Source organism: Pagrus pagrus (genome assembly GCF_965226575.1).
Source record: "Pagrus pagrus genome assembly, chromosome: 14".
NCBI classification, from domain to species: domain Eukaryota; kingdom Metazoa; phylum Chordata; class Actinopteri; order Spariformes; family Sparidae; genus Pagrus; species Pagrus pagrus.
The window spans coordinates 20,823,773-20,845,080 of record NC_140198.1 but is presented as its reverse complement, the minus strand read 5'-3'; the positions used below and the strand labels follow the sequence as shown (position 1 = coordinate 20,845,080).

The 21,308-nt window shown below is 39.9% G+C and overlaps 2 protein-coding genes and 1 long non-coding RNA gene across 3 annotated transcripts in view; 2 read left to right on the top strand and 1 right to left on the bottom strand.

Annotated features, from left to right (window-relative positions):
* Positions 1-16,385, bottom strand: part of LOC311269242 — a 122,019-nt gene extending 105,634 nt beyond the window's left edge. Inside the window, exon 1 of the long non-coding RNA XR_014624063.1 lies at positions 16,178-16,385. This is a non-coding gene — a long non-coding RNA (uncharacterized lncRNA). The remainder of the gene's footprint in view (positions 1-16,177) is intronic.
* LOC311269683 (uncharacterized protein) lies at positions 1,370-8,265 on the top strand. The gene is made up of 7 exons (XM_084374011.1): positions 1,370-1,489; positions 1,728-2,066; positions 3,615-3,721; positions 3,872-4,028; positions 5,763-6,299; positions 7,422-7,530; positions 7,721-8,265. The coding sequence occupies exons 1-7, from the start codon at positions 1,408-1,410 to the stop codon at positions 7,881-7,883; spliced, it is 1,494 nt and encodes a 497-aa protein (XP_084230137.1). The 5' UTR covers positions 1,370-1,407; the 3' UTR covers positions 7,884-8,265.
* Positions 16,386-16,831: 446 nt separating the features above from the next.
* Positions 16,832-18,967, top strand: timm10b (translocase of inner mitochondrial membrane 10 homolog B (yeast)). Its single transcript, XM_084373381.1, has 3 exons — positions 16,832-17,108; positions 17,204-17,299; positions 17,706-18,967. The coding sequence occupies exons 1-3, from the start codon at positions 17,079-17,081 to the stop codon at positions 18,354-18,356; spliced, it is 777 nt and encodes a 258-aa protein (XP_084229507.1). The 5' UTR covers positions 16,832-17,078; the 3' UTR covers positions 18,357-18,967.
* Positions 18,968-21,308: the final 2,341 nt, after the last annotated feature.

Below are 21,308 nucleotides of genomic sequence, written 5' to 3'. Positions count from 1 at the left end.
TTTGTTCTTATGATCCGTGCTAATTAGGTGCAGTTAGATGAAGCCATCTCCCTCACTGCCGCAGACAAACGAGTCAGGAATTAGACATCCAGTGTTTTGACATAACGTCTTACAGGAAAAATATTGCCTGTCTCCAAAGAATAGGGTAAACAAATTTATTTAATTGGGAGTAATACAATTCCATTCACCAAAATTGCCTGTTATTTCTATAATGCTTCCTTTTATCTCTTTAGACCAGCACTGAGCGTGACAACTTTATAGTTAGGTTCTGCTCTGAGAGATCAACCACTAACAAGCACAGAGGGCGGAACAGGGCTGTTAGCTGAGGGCCGAATGATGTCAAGCAATCAATATATCATCTTTATTATATATTAGTGAGTTCAACAAGGCTATAATGCATCATATTTCTTCTGGTTAGTGGCTCACCTTGAAAAGAAGACAGTTGAGTATGTGTTGTGTAACAGATGGAGCTAAAAGAAACTTATATGTACATCATGGATGCTACATAAGCTGCGTTTACATGGACCCTAATATTCTACTAGTAATCAGAATAAACTAAAAGAATAAATCGGAAGAGACTGATCTGACCCGACCTCATCTGAATGAATTTTCAACCAGATCGAGACTGGTGGTGTAAACCTTTGATTTTCCGATCAATAGGAAAATCTTAACCTTGTAAACGCTTGTTCAGATCGTTTTCACCAGGAGGCACAAAAACATGATAGGAGCAAAACAAAAACTGGGTTGTTGCCCATACAACTTATTTGTTGGAGGTCTTAAAGGAGTTAGAGATTGTTGAACATGGTAGAAAGGCCTTTGAAAAGATGAAAGAAGCTGGAATCCACCGAACCATTCACCAAATCAAGAATCTATTTCTAGATGTATGCTTAATTTGCTCATAGACACTGTACAACATCAAACTTGAGTTAATAAGAAAAATATGGTTCACATATTTACATAAATAGCTCAGGTGACTTGGAGTTGTTCAACCTGTGCATGTGTTGAATTATTTAATAAAAGTGAAGCTTATTCAAGAGAGAATTAATTAATCTGTTATTCTTTGTTGTGCTCCCTTGGTATCTTTCTTCCTGGATGATTTAGATCATCAGTGATGTAATCCAAAACCAAATGAGTCAGTTCTCTGCACCTCGACTTTAGAAGAATAAGTAATGATAAGCACTGCGATGATTTTGCGCCCAATGCAAATCTGCTTTGCAGAAGAGGTTTTCACCACAAAGCTTCAGCTACACAAATGACTCACTACCGTGTCTGTGTGTGGCTTCCTGTGAAGATAGGTCATCCTGTTCTCTGTCTCACAGTCTCTGCCCGATTCTTTAACCTCAGTCGACTGTCGACTGTTTCTGTCTTTGCTGAATCCCCCCAATGGATTCAGGCTGATTGATCGTAATGAGTTTGGGGAGCTCAGACATGGCTGGAAGTGCACTGGGAACGGCCTTCTCCCTCCTGCTCCTCGCCTCTATTATACAAGGTAATCCTGGACCACATGTGCTGGTTGCTCATATAATACACCAGCAAAGATGGGATATTCACCATGGGTTTGAAATGTGTATTGGCTTCTGATGTGACAAGCTGCCTGACTATAATTCTCCGATTTTATCTGCCTGCGTCCCAGCGGACTGCAATATGTAATATCAACTGCAAAGTATAAGTGATTTTGTCTTCTCACTTTTTTTGCTTCCAATGTTATCTGTTTTTTTGCTTGACAGGGTTCCAGGATTTAAAGGTGTTCCATTATGAAAAGATGGAGGCAGTGGTGGGTCAGGCTGTTGCGTTACCCTGTACTCTAATAACCAGTTCTGATCTCAAGATTGTCAGTATTGAATGGAGTAAGAATATAAATAACATCACAAAGCTGGCTCTGTACAGCCCAACACATGGAGTACATCTATTTTGGAATAACGTCAGCATCCAGATTGAGAACAAGACAATGGGCTCCAACCTATACCTTCCTGAGGTGTCAAAATGGGACAGTGGTGTCTATACTTGTGAAATGGCAACATTTCCTCTGGGCAGCATCAAGAGAGAAACACACCTGGAGGTCAAAGGTAAGATGAAGGCAAAGACATGCAAAGTCATACCTTCGTTCCTTAACCAGACGCTGCAGTCTGCACAGTATTTAACATTTGGATGATGTGCAGTAACTTTCTATCTAATTGTCCATTGCAAATAGTTCTTGTTGCTTCTGATTGCATCAGAGCGCTGCTCCACTGCCAATCTCAGCTGTTATTTACTTCTGAGCAAAAGCAATAATTGCAAGAACACATCTACAGTAAGAGCTTTGTTTGCAAGAGTTTTCTTTTCTTCCTTCTGTTTGGCTTATTGTTTTTTCCCTCATCAGTCATGTTGTCCAGTCCAGCCTACGTTCCCTTCAGCTGTGAGTGAACTGGAGGGATGTTATGGTCACAAAAGAGGCATAGGAAAACTAAAAGAGGTGTTGTTTATGTGTATTGATTTAAGTCAGTAATCTTTTGCTTACAGCTAGAGCTGCAGTTGATTAATCAGTCGGTCGATTGAAAAGAACATTAAAGCAATATTTTGTAACTTTTTTTCAGTTTCATAATCATGCTGATGGTACAGTGTCTTGTAATAAGGTGAATGGTGTCTCTACCACTTGTTTCTACACTATGTAACTTCAGTGAGAGGGTAGGATCACAGCGTTACATATACGTTTACTTCAAGATACAAGTTTTAACACATATGACGAATGAGTTTTGTTCGTAGTTAGCACCTACATTACGTCTGACAAATTGTTACACATCTGGGATTTGTTTTTTACGACAGTGATGTTGGTTTTAGTTATTTGTCAAGCAAAAATGTCAAACATTTGCTGGTTCCAGCTTCTTATATGAAAAAAATTACAGTACATAAAGAGTTTTTGGACAAATGAAGCAATTTGAAGACGTCACTTTGGGCTCTGGGATGTTTTGCTGAGCATTTTTCATAATTTTGTGACATTTTTTAGACTATACCAAGGCTGCTAAAAGTGGGGCCTGTGGGCTAAAGTTGTCTTGCCGTAAGGATTGATTTGGCCTGCCAGATGCTTCTAGTGAAAAATAAGAAACACATTTAATTTAAAAAAAAATTATAATATGAATCACTGTTTATGATGGTGTTTTTTTGTGAGGTAGACAGGCTTTTTAAATATGCAGGATCCCTAATTATCCCTGAGCATGGCGGGCAGAGTGAGTGCAAAAGTCAGGCAATTAAGGAATCTTGGTAGTACTACATAAGCCCTGAGATGCAAGTGAAAAAAAAATTAAAGAAGGCAAAATAGTTTTTCATGTGTTCCCAAGTCATGAACAAAGGAGAGAAAACAATTTAGATCAGACTTAGAATATAGATCGCCAGATTATTATGTTTTTTTCTCACTTTTTTTCACACTCTCAGGGCAAAACAATAGGTGCTTGCTTTTGGCCAGTGGTCCAACATTAAGTTTCCGTTTTTGCTCTCCAAGAGAAAAAGTTTGGCCAACCTTGGACTAAACGATTTATCGTTAAAATAATGGGCAGATTTATCAATAATGGAAAATAATCGCGAGTTGCAGCTTTTTTGTGTTGCCGATCCAAATCAATCTCAAATCCACTCTCTTTTAGATGCTGAAATAAAGTGTGATGCGAACAGCACTATCGAGGTCCACGCTGGAGAAAATGTGACCATTCACTGCACAGCACTCCTGAATGCACAGTACAGGTGGACAAGGGTACAGTCAATCAGCTCATTTCTGCCACTCTGCTGAATTTTACTTCATTCATAGAACGTCAAGATGATTTGTTTACCTCTGACATCAACACAAAAAACACATCTCAATTTGAAAGGTATTCATGTGCTACATAATCTTGTTTTGCACTAGAACAAGAAGCTGGTGTCGGAGAATGAATCTCTGGAGCTCTCGTGGGTGACTGACGCTCACAGAGGGGCTTACACACTGACTGTCGACACAGGAAACAAGACTCTGCAAAAAGAGTTTACCATAACAGTGCTCACAGCAACCACAAGCTTCGTGACAGGTGAGCTTCATCGTTTCCCTCACCGCCACTTTTCTCTTTGTGTCGCACTCAATTTCAGCATTTCCTCAGGGCTGAATTAACAATCTAGCAGAGGGCCCGTGAGACTGAATGACTTAATAAACTGCACTGGACCAGAGAGCTGATACTTGACTTTTGTTATTATCGTGTGGCTCACTCAATTTTAATTTTAATTAGCTGAAAGGAAAGAGTGAGATTCAAAGGATTTCAAAGCTGCCGGCCATGTTTTGAGAACGTACCAGCGACTACAAAACTTTAAGAGTGAAACTTTCAATTATTTGCTGCAAATCAATTGCCCCGTGGGAATCAGGGTTAACACAGATCTAAAACAGCATTCACAGTGTTGAAATGTAAAACAACCAAACCGCATGTCACCTGCCCCCATCGGTGATACAGCTTGGTGTAGTGCTGTGAGTAGGCTGTGTTTAAGTAGGAAAATAATCCCCGGTTGTCTACTGTCTCATCCTGTATACATGTTTGTAATGAGAATGTGAATACACAAGAAAAGACAGGGCAACAAGCCACACAGACGTCAGAAGTCACTTCCTGCTCTTCCTTTCTGTCTTCTTTCAAACCACAAGAGCAAACACACTCAGCAGACTCTCTGCAGCGTCTGTGAATCATGGCATGGGGTGAGAGCACAATCTGTTGGACAGACTGGAGTAGTACAGCCCAAATGCAGGGTTGAAAGATAGTGCATTCAATATGGTTTTAAATAAGCAAAATGTCAGTCTTTCAGTTGTGACTCACAGGGGATGCAATGTGAGATTAAAAATGGATCTGTCCAAGTGTATGTATGGGGTAGCACATAGTAGCAGAGACAGATTAACTGTACTTGTTACTTAGATATACATATGCAACATAAAACTGAATTTGCAATTCATGCCCAGCATTTTGCCTCAGGAATCCGTGCCCATGGCTTCACAGTCCAGGTTACTGAATGAGCTCTTTGCCTTATTTTACCTTCTGATAATGCAGAGTCCATGTTTTAATGATGTACCACTGTGCACTGGGTATTTTAAAGTTTTGTGGTGAATTACTGATACTTCCTCCTCTTTATTTCAGCTGTCCAAGGTGAAACTTGTTAAAGGAGCAGATGTGGTAATGGCTAACCTGGCTGTAACAGCTATTTCGAGTTCTTGTACTGGAACTCGGGTATGACAAGGATATTGAACTTAGATATTTTTATGACCAAACTGCCCAAATACCATAATGGATCGAAAAATGTCTCGTCATTTGACACCAAATTTCAATACCTATGGAGTTAACCTCATCAGCTTCAGTGAGCCAATGAGCATGCAGCATGTGTGTGGTGCCAAGATCTAACAGTATGGGTGATTGGCTGTCTCGGGGAATACAGGAAAAACACTGAGTTACCAGGTGTTTTTCCTGCCCCATGTGAATGAGCAATGTGATCTTTTGTTAAAAAAGATTTAATAAAATTGGTATTGAAAAAAGTATCATTCAGGAACCAGTATGGAAGTCAAGGTATCAGTGTCAGTCCTTTAGCGCTGTTAGTCTACATTAGACAGAGCCAGACTGGCATTTTTCTAGTTCTGATGCTAAGCTAAACTAACCAGCTGCTGGCTCCAGCTAAATGTCTACTTTACAGATGTGGGTGGCATTGATTAACTCATTTAACCTTTGGCAAGAAAGTTGATTAAGCATATTTCAACAGCATGTTCAACGTAGACTTCCCTGCTTTGCTACTTTCAGATCGTGCGACACAGTCAGCACCATCTAATGTAACTGAGGAGGGTTTGATCGACTCAACATACAGCAGCCCCACCACATCACCGACCCCTGGGCTTTCAACCGCTGACACCAATGTAACTTGGAGTATGGGCACTGATGCAACAGATGTTACTCCAAACCCCAGCAATGTTACAACCACACCTGGAGAGCATATAAATGATACACATATCAGTGTCACCTCAACCCCTGCCACACACACTGACACCTACCACTTCAACACCTCCACTGATCAAGAGGTAAACGCGACTCACGCTTCAAACTCCACTTTTTCTGACCAATCAGTGGCCGGCAATCCATCCACAACACCAAGTTATGGTAGTACAGAGTTCAGATCAACACAGGAGACAAGGAATGAGTCCATGCCACATACAGTGCATGCACCTTTCAATTCCTCAGCCAGCCCGGAGGAATCCAGCACCCTGGGAAGCATTACAGAAAACTCCAACAAGCCTGATTCAACCCCAAGGGTTGGTGCCGGAAGTACGCCCAACACTGAAGGTAATAACAGCTTATACTAATAATAATAATAATAATAATAATAGAAAACGTCCCTTCCACGAAAGCAACATTTCAGGGATAGAATCTGTGACTGCATTAAGATGATCAGGAATGCATTATATTAGGCTTCTAAGTGCTGTATCGTAGGCAACTGGCCGTGTTTCAGATTCTTGAAGCCTAGGTGTGAATGGTTGTTAAGCTGTCTGGGGAGGAAACTCAGTGCTGCATCTTAACAACCATCCACACCTAGACCCACCTAGCCCTAGCAACCCAAATGAGGGCCGGTTGGGTCAACAACCCACAAGTGGCCCTAACGACTCTGAAACTCAGAGCTCACACGTGTCTTTAATGACTCTGTAAGGACACTCCAACACAGATTTTAAAAGCCTGCAGCTCCCCTCCAGCTAGTAAGAACTGAAGAAGCCTCTTGGATGAGAGGTGAAACGTCTTCAAGACACTCAAACAAGTCCAGTTGCCTACGCTACAGCACTTAAGAGTTACCATGACGTGGATGACTGAGAACCTTCATCAACATTATATTATGCATTTCCTGTTTTTGTTTGAGACCCTGAATAATCCAACATCCCGTTGTTTGGCTGAAATGGGCTTTTTAGTGATGCTCTCAAATTGTTTTGGGCACATCATTTTCTCTGCTGCCAACAAACGGCTAGCATTGTTTGTGGCTAACGAGGTGAGGCGAGCAGGTGCAGCAGCTGGTAAGTAAGACAAACTGTTTCTAAGGCAGAAAAATAACTGCAGACAACAGAGTTAAATGTTCAACAGGCAACTCCCTTTTGAAAAGTACAGATGAATATTAGTCGCAGTTTCTTCGCCTTCACCATCTGCATCTTCATCACATGTGGAGGCTTTCTCAGCCTCAGGCTAGCTCACCTCTTTAAGGTAGAAAGAGTGTCAGCCTCTATGGTTGGAGTCCGAGCAGTCCTGTGGGGGAGGATTGCAGGACACAGGCAAAAGTTTTTATAGTTTTACATTTATTATCAATATTTATCGGAGTCTGCTGGGTTTCACCAGAGCAAGACCGGTCAATATTTTCTAAACATATCTTTAGCTGTTGCTGTCCTCCAAAATGACACTTTTCCTATCTCTGAATATGCTTCTTAGATACTGATGGTGCACGGAGTCATCTATTGTTGCTGTTAATCATCGTTCCAGTGCTGGTATTGATCGCTGTGGCTGGCTTTATCTACAGGAAACAAATGATCAAGCAAAGGTAAAACTCTTGTTACCTATCGCTTCAAGCATCCTCTGCAACTGCTTGCACTTATTCAGGGTCATGCACCGGGCAACCCTGAAAGACGTGAAAAATCAATGGAACTAAGTAACTTTCTAGCAATACCACCAGTTAATATTTGTTCTCTCTCTCCCTCTCTCTCTCTCTCTCTCTCTCTCTCTGTCTTCAGGATGGATTTGCCGCCTTCATTCAAACCCCCTCCACCTCCGGTTAAGTATACAGCTGCAAGACAAAGTGAGATTTCCACAGAGCGATTCCCCACATCAAGATGTAACTCGCTAGCATATGAAAACAGAATCATTACTCCTGACACATTGCACATTGATCGCTGATACATTACATGTCGTAATTGTGAGGATATGATTGAGGAATTGCAGAATTGTTAAATGTACTATGTTCAGTTGCGGTCAGTTTCGAAATGCAGTTACAAAACAGTTGCAGGCAATTGTGCAAATGTGGGCTGCATGTATATCTGATGTGGGTTCTTTGTTATTGTGTTTAAAATGTGTGTGTGTTTGTTTATATTTCCATCAAATGTTTTAAAATTCATGAAATGTTTATAGCTGGTTTAATGTCACTCTGCAGGTGCTGGTGTTATTTACTTTGTTTTTGTGACTTTTTTTGGCAATATTACACATTCACTGTGTCTGTCTAATCATTTCTTATTAAACTGCTATTGTATCATATGCAGCAATAAACACATATTCGACACTGTTGGAACAATATGGCTCATTTACTTTGTGTCCTTTAATTAAAATATGCTATTATTCTGTAATGTGATTGATGGTTTCCTGCCGACAACGCCGATAACGTCCTCTAAGGTAGCTGTTTAGTGCTTGTGTTGCAAATTGAACGGAGGGTATACATCAAAACCCATTGTTGTCCACATGTACCACAGACTGACACTTGAGTTTGCAAAGTTGGCCTTGAACCACAAACCACTAACGAATATAACGACCACTGGACACCAGCATACACACACATAGGAAATGGGTGTTAATATAGAGTTAAAACAATAAAGCTTTTCTATTTGAGCATTCATGGTTTTATTCTTATTTTTAACGTTTTATTTGATTATTTCTTCGATGGTTTACTTATGCAGATAATATGAAGACCAAACTAAGTGGACGTAAATGTGTTTCTCTCTCTCACACGGACACACATGTCTATTCAGCAATACTGAGAAAAACCTCCCACAACTGCTTTTTTTTTCATTTCATTTTCCGACCACAGCAACAAAACCACAATGTACTCTGTGTATGCGAGACGTAAATTCTTGACACACATAGCTCTGAAGACCCTTGCACACAGATTATCCATATAATGCATGAAGGTCTTTTGTACTGTACTCTACATTTGCTTGTTATGCATGGCACAGTGGGGACTCGTTTACCATCTGTGAACTGAGAAGATGGCGTAACCGCAAGTGTATTTATTTTAGGGTTTAGACCAGTTCAAATCATGTTCAGTAAATTAGAGCTAGGACCAGGAGTTTGTTTGAATCATTCTGAATTTCTCCTGAGCGTTTTCTGGCTTTTTTAGGGTGAAATGTTTTTTCTCCTGATGTATTTGCTTGTTTCTGTGCAGACATCTCAAAAATGTACACACTTTTAAATGAATATTGAAGCTGCCAACAGATGTTCACAAACCATTGTCATGTTTTGATAGTTATAAGTTGATCTACGACATCGTATTGTTTTTCACAATGGTACCGAGACCGTGTGCTTCAAAATGAGGTTACATTGTTTCCTGTTTGTAACTGAAGAGCAGCCAGCGTTCAAAGGGTGGTGATAACACAGAGGTAACTATGGTAAAAATAGACTACAGTGTAGCACACCTCACTGACTGAACACTGTGATGCCCCATAGCCTGAGAGCGTCAGACAGACAACCCGCTTTGTTCAAGACGGCCGGAATATGACAGGTAGGATCAGACCAACCATTGGGATTTCTAAAATCACATTAAGATTTTCAAACTTGTACTAACATTGCTACATTTAACATATACATGTAAATATTTGCGATTGTAGAAATGGTTTTACCTATAAAAGAGGAAAAGCTGAATCATTCTTAAAGCATGTGTCACAGAATATGGCAGAACAAAAGGTGCAAGTAAAGACTGAATGATTAAAACAAACGACACAATAAGCGGACAATCATAACTTTTGTATGTAACTGTATTCTGCTCCGTTTATTGTAGTTTAGTATTCACACATAACGTTGTTGGTTGATGTCAAAGGAAGTATGCCTATCACGTGGAGCTCCTTGAAACTCTATTCAAACAAATTATTTATTTTACCTCCATAAACATTAGGACTCATTTACAGTAAAACTGTGGTTACAACAGGAAGAATGAATTTCCTGTTGAATGTTTTGGTACTGTTTGGCAGAAACTGCTATATTTCCATTAAGAAAAACAATCACTCGACTGGGTTTTTTGAAAAAATGTCCTTAGATCCATATGCAGTAGCACACAGTAGATATTCTTTAAGTGTACATAAATAATTTAAGAATAATATTTTACTTTAAATAGCTGAAACTTTCTCTGTTTTCTTCCAATCCCTCCTCTCAAAGGTCAGGGATTTCAATAGTCAAGCATTGTTGAAGCGTTTGACTGCACGGTTGTTTATCACCGTTTCAAAAGTGATGACGCATTTTTAAAAATTCTCATCTTTTCTGTTTGTTAGTAAGATGTTATTGAGATACGGAGGGAAATTCCAAACATTAGTAAGAGCTGATAACAAATCTGAAATTCAACACACCGACTTAGAAAACTCACTTTTTGATTCCAGCGGACAGAAGTTTGAGGTTTGAGGTGTTAATGGTCAGTTTGTGTTTGTCTTATAGGTTGTTTCACTGAAGTGTTGGCGCTGGCGCTGTTATCCGTGGCCTTCTTGTTCTCTTTTTGTCTCAATGTCATCTTCTGCATCAGACGAAGAGTCATTTGGTGCAGAGGTATGGATGGTTATTTATAAAGTTAATTATATTGTTTTGCTTTTTAAATTACATTACATTGATTCTGACCCTCTGCCAGCTTTCTGTAAGTTACTAAATATTTTATTCATACAGACACAGATGAGTGCAGCGACCCACAAATTTATGACGGAGAAAGGTATGCTTTTTATTTGTTTTTATTAGTATTATTTAGTCCAATACATCTTATTTGTAATAATAACATATTTTTTTTCTTTCTTATGTAAAAATGACATCTTATTCTAGAAATGAACCGTGAAATTGTTCCTTTATCTCTTTTTGAAGCCCGTCACAGGATGAAGGGCATTATATTCATAACCTCAATCATCATGAGCTGCATGAAAATCCCCACAATCATCAGCAGCAGCAGGAAAATCCAATATATGGCAACATCAGCACAGACAGAAGAGGTGAGCTCAGGCCTGCATTCTGTCACCTTTTAAAAGAAATGACATGAAATTAATGCGTTTTTCTTTTTTTCTTTTCTGAACGCCAGTTTATCACTTAGCATTTCACAGAATTATGTTTGTATGCGTCACGCATGGTGTCTACATAATTTAATATTATCGTTTCATTTTTCTGTATTTGTAGAAATGTGTTTTTGAAAATGCTTTGTGGCTAAGTCTGAGATACATTTTAGTGTACACTGAAATAAGCTGAAAGTTCATTTGGGGCGATTCTATGCAGTTTCAATACAGACACTAATAATTGCATTTCGAAAAATGTTTCTTGGGGTGCCCCAGTAGCTCAAATAATGAAGTCTTTGCACCATGTGCAGAGAACTGTGTCCTCGCCGGAGCAGCCCGGGCTCAATTATAACCTGTGGCCCTTTGCTGCATGTTGTCCCCTCTCTCCCCGTCTCCTGACGCTGTTCACCTGTCCTATCAAATAAAGCCATGAAAGGGCTTTTTTTTTTTTTTTAAAGTGGTGGGGACACAAGGGCTCACATTAAAAAAACATATCTATATATATATCTACATAAAATATGTGATCTGAGGCCATGTAATAACGGGATTGTATACGGCCAGAGTAAATAGTAACGTACGGGAAAAAAAATAGAATAACTGTGCATCAAAATTCATTCAATCTCATTTGTAAGATAACATTTCATGCAAGCTATTTTTTATATACACATTTTACTAGTAATGCTTTTAAAAAGTGATGGATGCATATGTATATGAACGTGGCTTGTTGAATGGACATTGTAACCTTTATGCACTCTTTGTCCAGATAAAAATATGATAAGACCTTGGGGCATCTTAGTCTATTGAGATATGTGAGTATAATACTGCTTTTGTTCACAAATGTGATTTTAGTGTTTAAGCAGGAGACAAGATAGCTTTGAAAAGCGATGCACGCCGCTCTTTGTGACCTTTTAACTAGACTGTCAGAAGGATTGTTTAAGAAGCAAACGTATGCAGCTATTGTTGTGTAGACTTTGTCTCCTACAACTCCTGGCAGCAGTGCTAATGAAATACATTTATTATAATGGAGTAATGGTGTGTAAAACAAACAATCAAAATCATGCGTTTTACTTGATCTCAGGTTCTGTCGAGGTTTGCTACGAGATGATGACGCGTGTGCAACACACAAGAGATCGCATGAAGGTATGTGTGACTATGTATTCAGACTGCTGGGTTGCAACGGTACAATACCTCTCTGGAAGTTGCTGCATAGTTTTCATCATTTACTTTGTGTGACCTCGTATGATGTATGTTATGTTATCATACATTTAACAGCCTGGGTAGGGACCGACGGCATTGTTGCAGATTGAAACAAAAAGGCAAACTTGAAAATGCTTCTGTGAGCTGTGATACAAAGTTAATTTTTCACCTGCTTGATGTTACTTTTCTTGTCGTTAGTTCTGATTACACCTGACTTGCACATGTGTTTTTGTTGTTGTTATTTTTAAACCTGTTGCATCACCAATACGGATTATGAAATGAATTGAATATAACGTGCTAAAGGGTACAAAGGATAATTACAGTATATTCTAAGTCTCTCGAATTGATTTTGCAAATGCTACTATTATGCAATATTTGTTGTTTCCTTCACACTTCACACAGAATACTGTGTTGGTGCACATTTTATTTTAACAATACACGCACAGTTTAAGGCCACCGTGACAGATTTGCTTTCAAAACGGAAGGCAGCTCACATTGGAGACACTGTGGTCAACAGAGATGTGAACCAATGCACACGATCAAGCAAGAAATGTTCTAAAAATAAACTTGACTCTCAGAAATACTTGAGAACATACTGCCACAAGATTCCAGATATAGAATATGCATTCAAGATGGTGTGAAGTGCTGCAGCATTTTTGTTCATCACATCAAAAAAAAAACATTTAACTAACAGATTTTTGTCTTCATTGTCTGAAACCAGTCTCCAGAGCCTGACCTGAATTATGCCTCACTGGATCTGAAGCTGGCAAAAAGTAAGCAGAGGAAGAAGAAGCATTGCCATCAGCAAGGCCAAGCTCAGAGGCGAAGCAAGCTGCAGAATCAGCTGTCGCTCCACCTCACGGCCCCTGTGAACGCTTTCTTCGAGGTGGAAGCGGACATGGATGCTCAGCTTCCTCCCAGAGACACCAGCACCATGGTTTCACACAGTAGCATCTACCTGAACAGTCAACAGATCGCCCAAGAGACGGAGGACTTGGAAAGAGAAAGGGGTATAGACATGGAGAGGGAGATAGTGGGCTGGGAAGGTGGAAGTGGAGAATGGAAAGTAGAGCAAGAGAGTGAGGAACGAAAAGATTATAGTAGTAATGGGAGTGTATGTACACAGCTGTCAGAGGTGGAAGCTATTCAGAGTGTCCGAGAAGATTAGACAGACATCATATTAAGACTGTTTTCTTATTTAAAACTGTTCAGAAGTGAATAGGCCACCTGAAAAAAGACCCCAAAAAGGTCCTTAACTGTGCCAAGAGCAATGAAAACTATCTCATACTCAATATTCAAAGGGCTTGTTGAGCAATTTCCTTTCTGATGCAACGTTCTCTTGAACTCTCCACATTGAGCAACTGGGTAACAAAAGGTGTACCTCTCTGCGCAGGAGAGAAAAGGAAACTCTGCATGTGACATTTAGAGGTCAAGGGCCACGTGGAAATTTCTAAATTTGTCACGAAAGACGAGGAAAACAGCAAATCATCACAGGACACGGAAGATCTTTCACTGTTTTGATCAGACAGACATCAACAGTCTGTCTCATAGAAAGGTGTGAAAGGGGAAAAAAAATCTTTACATCTGTTTTCCATGCTGTGGGTGATGGCCAAGCCAACTCTCTGAAGTAAATGTACTTGTCTAAAAACATGTGAATCTGCTGTATAGTCGTGTTATGACTGAAGAGAAAATTAACATAAATATAAAAGTGAAGGTGAGCAGAAGCAAAAAGGGGGAAAGCTAATGCAATGTATTTTTTTCCCTGTGGGCATATTGTTATGTAGATGTCACCCACAGAGAATTTTCCACGTCAAAGTTATGATAATGGTCATTAGCTTTATAATCTACTGCACTTATGAGCTAATGCGCCATCTGCTTAAATGATTATTTCCCTTTCAATAATCCCTGCTCGGAAAGGATAATTTACTGCCCTGCTTTCTGCTGAGGGGGCTGAGCTCTGAAGTGATGTCTGCAGCCCACTAACCGTTAAATGACAGTTTTTCAATAGCTGACCGTGGCCTACTTCCCCTCTATGGATTAATTTTTGGCCGCAGGCAGTTTGGATGAACTGTTGCAGACATACAGCACGGGGAAGCGACAAAAAGGAAACACATGAGCAGAAAGGCACTATTGGTAACTGAATAATCTTAGAATATTAATTTTTCAAACTATGTACCACCGCAAAAGAGACCAGCACTTTACCTTTGTCATATTAACGTTGAAATAAGTAACATTTTATTGTAAGGAAAATAATAAAAGTAGATTCTGAAACAAGTGAACGTGATTGAAACTATGTATCTGTCTCTATATTACATTTTGTCACTGTACAGGGCTCCAGGTTGCTACTACTTTGGTTGCACATGCACCTGAAATACAGTTAATCATTTTTTTATTTTTTTATAATGAATGAGGTCATCAAAATTCCTGTAATTTACATAATGTGATAAGAAATTAAACCTAAATTATGTGCTAGTGCCCCTAAATGAAAGAGTTAGGTGCACCAGTGCAATCAGTATGACAACTTAGTCTGGAGCCCTGCTATATGTCAACTAGCTGGATTGCTTGAGATGACATAATAAAGGGAGATTTCCTTTTATTCAGCTCAAACAGACAAAAAAGGTTTTAAGGTTGTTGCGACAGCAGATTGTGGAAGGATGAAAGGAAAAAGGAAACTCATTCTCAGCTTTGTTCCACCTCCTCACAAAAACAAAGGTGTATATCAGTTAGAGTTACACAGAAATGATACTACAGTTAAACTGAAAGTGACATCTTAATGGATAGGTTCACAATTTTTCCAGTCTGTCCTCATACAAAATTAAGGTGTCCAACACCGAAACAGGTTTTGGTAATGGAATCATTCCTTCTGTCCATAGTGGACATTAAAAGACCCCAATGCACTTTCAATTGAAGTGATTCTTGTTCTAGTCCTTTTTCTGTGCAAAAATAAGGTCTTGACTTTCCCCAAAGCTAATGTGAGGCTTCAGCAGTCACATCAAGTGGGCATCATCCAAAGTTATTGTCTTTTTGGCATAAAATTCCCTTGTGGTTTCCGGACAGTGTTTCCTGTCTGAGCTGCAGTGGAGGGATAATAACACAAAGAGAGAATTCTGAACTAAAAGAGACTTGCTCAGTCTATCTTAGACTGCTGAAGCCTCATATTAGCTTCACATAATCTTTGGAATGAATTAACTTACGGTAAAAGTGTGTCCAGTATGGATAGGAGGAATGAATACAGCCCACCAAACCTGTTTTCAGTGTTATACATGTCATACAGGCACTTATTGTTCAAGATAGACTTGAAATATTGTGAACATATTTTAATGTATAGAAATGACGTTACAGGCTCAAAAAGAATATTTTTACAAATTAAGCTGGACCATCAAGTGACCCAGCTGCAATGACATACTTCTGATATATTGTGGCAGTAAAGGCTAGTTGGCAGTCATTTATAGTTTCTGTAAACTATACCTTTCTTATTTACAACAATGATCTCTTAAAAAGAATGATAGGAGGGGGAGGAGGAACGGTGTTATGGCCTTAACCTTTAGGGTAGTGATAGGTTTTGCTGTAATTATAACACCTGTCAGATTACACCAAAGTAACCGGCCAAAAAATGTGGACTTTTTCATTTTTTTTCTTCCATTTTTGAGAGAGTGTACTACGGTATAAACGTCTTTGCATTCACCCAAACTCCTTCTTATCTGGGCTCACACAGTCTGTCAGGAAATTAATGCTCTCGGTTCTTAAAAGCTGCTTTTAAGGGGTTTTTGTGTCCGTATAATGAAGCTCAGCTGCCTTTGCTACTGAGTGTTCGCTGTCATATCTACAATGGTTTTAAATGTTTGCTCATCTCCTCCATATATATATATATAAGCTTAATAACCCAAGTTAATTTCGACCAAATTATAGCCTAACAAAGTGAAAATGTTAATCCCAATTTTTGTGCATTTCTATCAGTGTTTTGGGGGGAAAACATCTGTGAGTACTTACCTATTCAGGCTCCATGAAGACAGTTAGCTAGCTCCTCAGCTTTCTGACTGACGTTAAATCAGCATTAAACAGGCAGGTCACATGTTGTTGAGTGCCAGCAAGAATAAGACTCTTATTAAATTGTTAATGGTAAACAGTGTCCAACTTTTACCATCTTGCTAGCTTGGAAAACGGACAACATCAATCAAGCAACAAGTTTCAGCTGTGGATGCTAGTGGCCAGCTTGGTGAGGGGGTGGGTGGGACTTGTAGGCATCAACATCTCCCACCTCGTTTTTAGAGAATTAAACTATTAAGGAGAATATGGACAAATTAGCAAGACATTTGAAATCAAAATTAATATACATCATTTAATATCTTTGTTTGGGTGCCAGAATCCAAGCTGAATAAATGGTTATAAGAAATATGTCTTGTAATAACAATCATAAGAGCTGTTAAATGACTTGGCATGATAGGTTTTTCAACACGTACTTAACATATAATACTTGTGTAAGTATAATATACATTTAATATAATAATTCTATGTATCTATCCGGAAAAACAACTGCCAACAACGTCGTGCTGTACACACGAAAGGCCAAAAACATCACGTTTAGGAAACCGGAAATGGCATCGTTTTTTATGATAGCGAGTGAAGCGTCTTCCAGGGCGGAGACGATCTTCGTAACAAACATGGCAGCGCGCATGTGAATGTCATGCCATCCTAATCTATCACCCGAATCAGTTGATGCTTGGGTGCGATTATCGATACGTTGATGCTGACATGTAAAGGACATCTTACGGAATTGTGCTTTGATTCACCTCAGACAGCTGGGGACCGGGAAAACTACAACTTACTCGATTTATTAGCTGACCGGCTCTCGATGGTAGCATTTTAGCTAACCAGTAGTGAAGACAGAAACATGATGGATCCTGACCAACAACTGAGAAACGTAAGTCACATTTATATGCAATGGCGGCTACATTAGTGAGCTTACTTGTATACGAATAGCTTAATGGTAAGTTTGGGTGATTTTGTTTCTCACAGCTGCGGGATTTCCTCCTGGTTTACAACCGTATGACTGAAACCTGCTTCCAGCGATGCACCAGCAACTTCAACTACAGAAACCTCACAATGGACGAGGTAAGGATACTGGAAAACATACATACCCTTCCAGCTAAATGTGGAGACACCTATACATACAGCTGCGCCTCTGACTGTGATTGTATTCCCGTGGTTTGTGGCTCATCGCTTGTCCTTTAACTGCTACGTCTGATCATATAGCACTACAGGACATGGCCAAAAGTGTGTAGACACACCAACATTACACTCACATAGTGTATGCGAGTGTTGAATATCTCAACCTGTTGTCTAGAATGTCATTGTATGCTGTAGCTTTGAGATTCTCACCGACTGACACCAAGGAGCCTCGTCCAGACCTTGAAAAACAATCCCAGAACATAGTCCACATACTTCTGGCTGAACAAGCGATCATGAACACATTCTGTATTTATTCACTCATCACCTCTGATCGCTGCTTTCTGTCCAGGAGCGCTGTGTGGACAGCTGTGCTGGGAAGCTGATCCGCTCCAACCACCGGCTGATGGGCACCTACGTGCAGCTGATGCCTCGGATGGTGCAGCGCCGGATGGAGGAGATGGAGAGCAAGGCGGCTGAAAACGCGAAGGCAGCAGAGGCAGCGGCTGCAGCAGCAAACGTGGGGCCTCCTGCCACAGAAGCCTCACCAGCATCTGAAAGCCCCGTCATCCCACAAATCCCTCCGCTGTTGACTCCCCCAGTGGCTGATGTGGCACCAGACGCCCTTGGCTCATTCTCAAAACCAGCAGGATTAGATATTCCAGTTGGGCTGGACGCTGCCGTGTCCAAACCCACAACAGCCACAGAAGTCACATTATCAGCTGCCACAGCACTTACACCTGCGACTGAAGCCATGAATCCATCAGTGCTTAATGATGCTGGCAGCGGACCATCTTATAGAGCACGCTTTCCTCCGCCGCCAATAGCTGGGCCCCAAATTGAGTTTGACAGCTCAGCTCCTGTTTTTACACCATCTAAGCCACCGTCCGTATCGGCAGATGTGCCTGTGACGGCAGTAGCTGCACCTACACTTCCTCAATCCATAGAGAGCCTGCCAGTCCAAGAGAGAGCTCAAGAGCTTCCACCTCCATCAAGTCAATAATAATTCCCAGTCTGGGTCAAGTTAAATATATGATTAATACAGTGACATAAATTATAAAATTATTATATATGATATCATCATGTCATATAACCTTTTCTGGTAACATTCTCTGAAATGTGAGTATTTTCTGTTTTTTGTTTTGTTTTCATATTCTACATTTCTGATGTTTTTAACCTGTTTTACAAAATGAGCAACTGGAAGACCTAACTTCCGACTCTCTTAACTCTCTGTTCACTTGTGATGGACATTGACATTGTTTTTGACAGAGTAATCAAATGAAAAAAACAATCTTAAATTGCAGATTTAGTGCCATTTGATCCCTCCAAAATAAGAAATATGTGCACAGTTTTGCGGGCAAGTGGAAAAAACAAGAAGGAAGCTGTTATAAAGGTGTATATCTGTGTATGTGAGTGTGATGGTAATGCTATTGCCAGTCAAGCTTCAAGTCCCAGCCTGCAGCCTGGCCTGATCATATAGGGAGCTCAGTTCAGACTTGCAGGAGGCTTAAGTCTGATGAGACCCTAAACACACTCAGACCTGATGATGACTGTTTTGTAAAATAAATGCAGAAACGGGATAATCTTCAGTAATAAAATTGAGAGTATCCAATACTTTTTTTCATGTTTTCTTTTTTCTAAATGCTTCATTGAAGACCTCTTGCATCTTTGGTTTGAAAACAAAGGCCCTCCTGCTGCCGGATGTCCTAACCCAGCAGTGGGTAGGGGCGTGAGCCACATGCTCTGTGAGTGTGAATCCAGTTCACATATCATCACCTCTCTCTCTCTCTCTCTCTCCTCCCATCATTTCCTGCCTATGCACCAAACACGCTATGTACTCTTTAATCAAGCAGCAGAGCCATGATAAGCCATCTTAAAACAGCATTCCCGATGGCTTCACTCCTCAACCACAAAGTTGATTTCACTTTATTGCCACTTTGATATTCTTCTCAAATTTGTCTTTAGTCCCAAGACATACACTGTTTCACATAAATAACAGAAAACATTAAACCAAACATATTTTACATCAGATATTATGAATAAGTGGCTGCGGTGCAATCAGTCTAATCACACAGGAACACTGAGGTCTGCTCTGGTTTGACAGACTGAGAAACAAATCAGATCCACAGTCTGTTCCGTGGAGCCTGTGAGACTGATGTTCTTCAGCACAGCCGAGATATATACTTCAAGTCAGTGAGATTCACAGCTTCTGTCAGGAACTGGGTGCTAGAAGAAGACAGATTTGGTAATTACGCAGCTGCACATGACGGTATCATTTTTCTAAAGAAAACATTTTTCAATATTAAGAGTCTCCTTTGAAATCACTGACAATCGGTCTTGCTGTACTGTAATGTAAATGTGAGGCAGTTATTAGTTGGAAAAAAGTAAGGTGTATGAGGCCAATCAATGTACAAACTTTCTACTGGAAAATATTGCAATTAGTAGGCCTCATGTCTTATACTTATTATTTCTGTAACAATGAAATTTAAGGGATCTTCATCAATAAATGTTATAAGTTGTAATAATAAAATAAACTCAAACTCTGATGTTGGTATCGGCCTCAAAAGTTCAGTGTCAGTCAATCAGGTTCCAACACAGTAGTCGTGGTAGAAGTATGGGTATCACTAGCACTAACATTAACGATAGCTTTGTTCTATTCATGCGTCTCATCAAGTTATAAACCAGTACCTGGACCCTGACAATGGAGCAGCTCGATGGAATTCAGCCATTGTTTATTTTATTATTCACACCTGTGCGAATCAAAAGGGCTTATCAAATCTAAATAAACATGACTGGGTGATTAAATATCAAGGCTGACCAATAAATCGTCAAAGCTGATATGTAAGCACATATTAGCTCATGATAGATAAATGGCTGTCGGTAAGACCTGCGGCACATAAACTGCAAATATTGACAGTACTATAGACAGTGTTGCCACTGCCAGTGCACAGTGTGGCCACCAGAGAGCACTAATAGATACACTTATAAGCCTGACTGACTGATGACATTTTGACATGTCACAGGAGGAAATGCACAGTCCTGTATATATAAAATTATAGAGCCGAGCTGTCATTAAAGTTATTATTGCTCCCATGAATACCAACATCAGTCACAGTGTCCAGGTCAGTCAGAAAACACCCTTTTACACTGGCTTGTCAAAGCAGGAAAAGCACAGGTGTGACCAATAACTTTAACGATGGCTGCATTCTATTAAGTGTTCCAGTAAGCCTCGTCAGTGAGTGAACGTGCACGACACCAGAGCTCTGGCACTAGCTCATCTAAATGGAATGCAGCCATCATTAATGTTGTTTTCCTGCTGTGACAAGTTAGAATGTCTGCTGTTCTTTAATAAGCTCAAGCAACCACGATCAGATTGAAGATGTTATATTTGACAAAAAAGCTAATGTCAGAAAATATTGGTGAGGTTTCATTGGGTATGTCACCCTCACATTTGGCCTGAAAATTCTGGTATTCTTCAGGCTCCAATATCAGCTCTGAGTCACAGGCCCTCCATATATAATGCTGATAAATCACAAAGTAAACCAAGAATGAAATTGATACTCGTGGATTTTTCCTCCACCATATGCCTGAGGCCATCATATCATGTCCTCATTTTTTTCATGTCAATGCATGCTGAACAAAAAGATGTGATTCCACAGGGAAAATGTGCCTATTGATGATGTGTCATCTGATCACAATTTTGCTGTGATATGCAGTTTTTATACCATGAATGTATCCTCATTCATGACAAGTTACAGTTAAAGATTCAGATCCTTTACTTAGTAGCAACACCACATGGTGAAAATCAACAATTGATCCAAATCAATACGTCAGAACCAGAGATATCTCCTTCTTTATCTCACATATTCTTCTTCCTTTTCAAAACCTGGCACCTACATTACCCACAATGCAACTCACTGAGTGACATTTGAATTTATCACATTACATGCAGCTT

Bases quoted from the DNA above. Each gene is read 5' to 3' on its own strand.
- LOC311269683 (XM_084374011.1), top strand. From the start codon at position 1,408: ATGAGTTTGGGGAGCTCAGACATGGCTGGAAGTGCACTGGGAACGGCC. The intron at 1,490-1,727 runs GTAATCCTGGAC...TTTGCTTGACAG, and splicing joins CCTCGCCTCTATTATACAAG to GGTTCCAGGATTTAAAGGTG. The intron at 6,300-7,421 runs GTAATAACAGCT...TATGCTTCTTAG, and splicing joins AAGTACGCCCAACACTGAAG to ATACTGATGGTGCACGGAGT.
- timm10b (XM_084373381.1), top strand. From the start codon at position 17,079: ATGATGGATCCTGACCAACAACTGAGAAAC. The intron at 17,109-17,203 runs GTAAGTCACATT...TGTTTCTCACAG, and splicing joins CTGACCAACAACTGAGAAAC to CTGCGGGATTTCCTCCTGGT. The intron at 17,300-17,705 runs GTAAGGATACTG...CTTTCTGTCCAG, and splicing joins GAAACCTCACAATGGACGAG to GAGCGCTGTGTGGACAGCTG.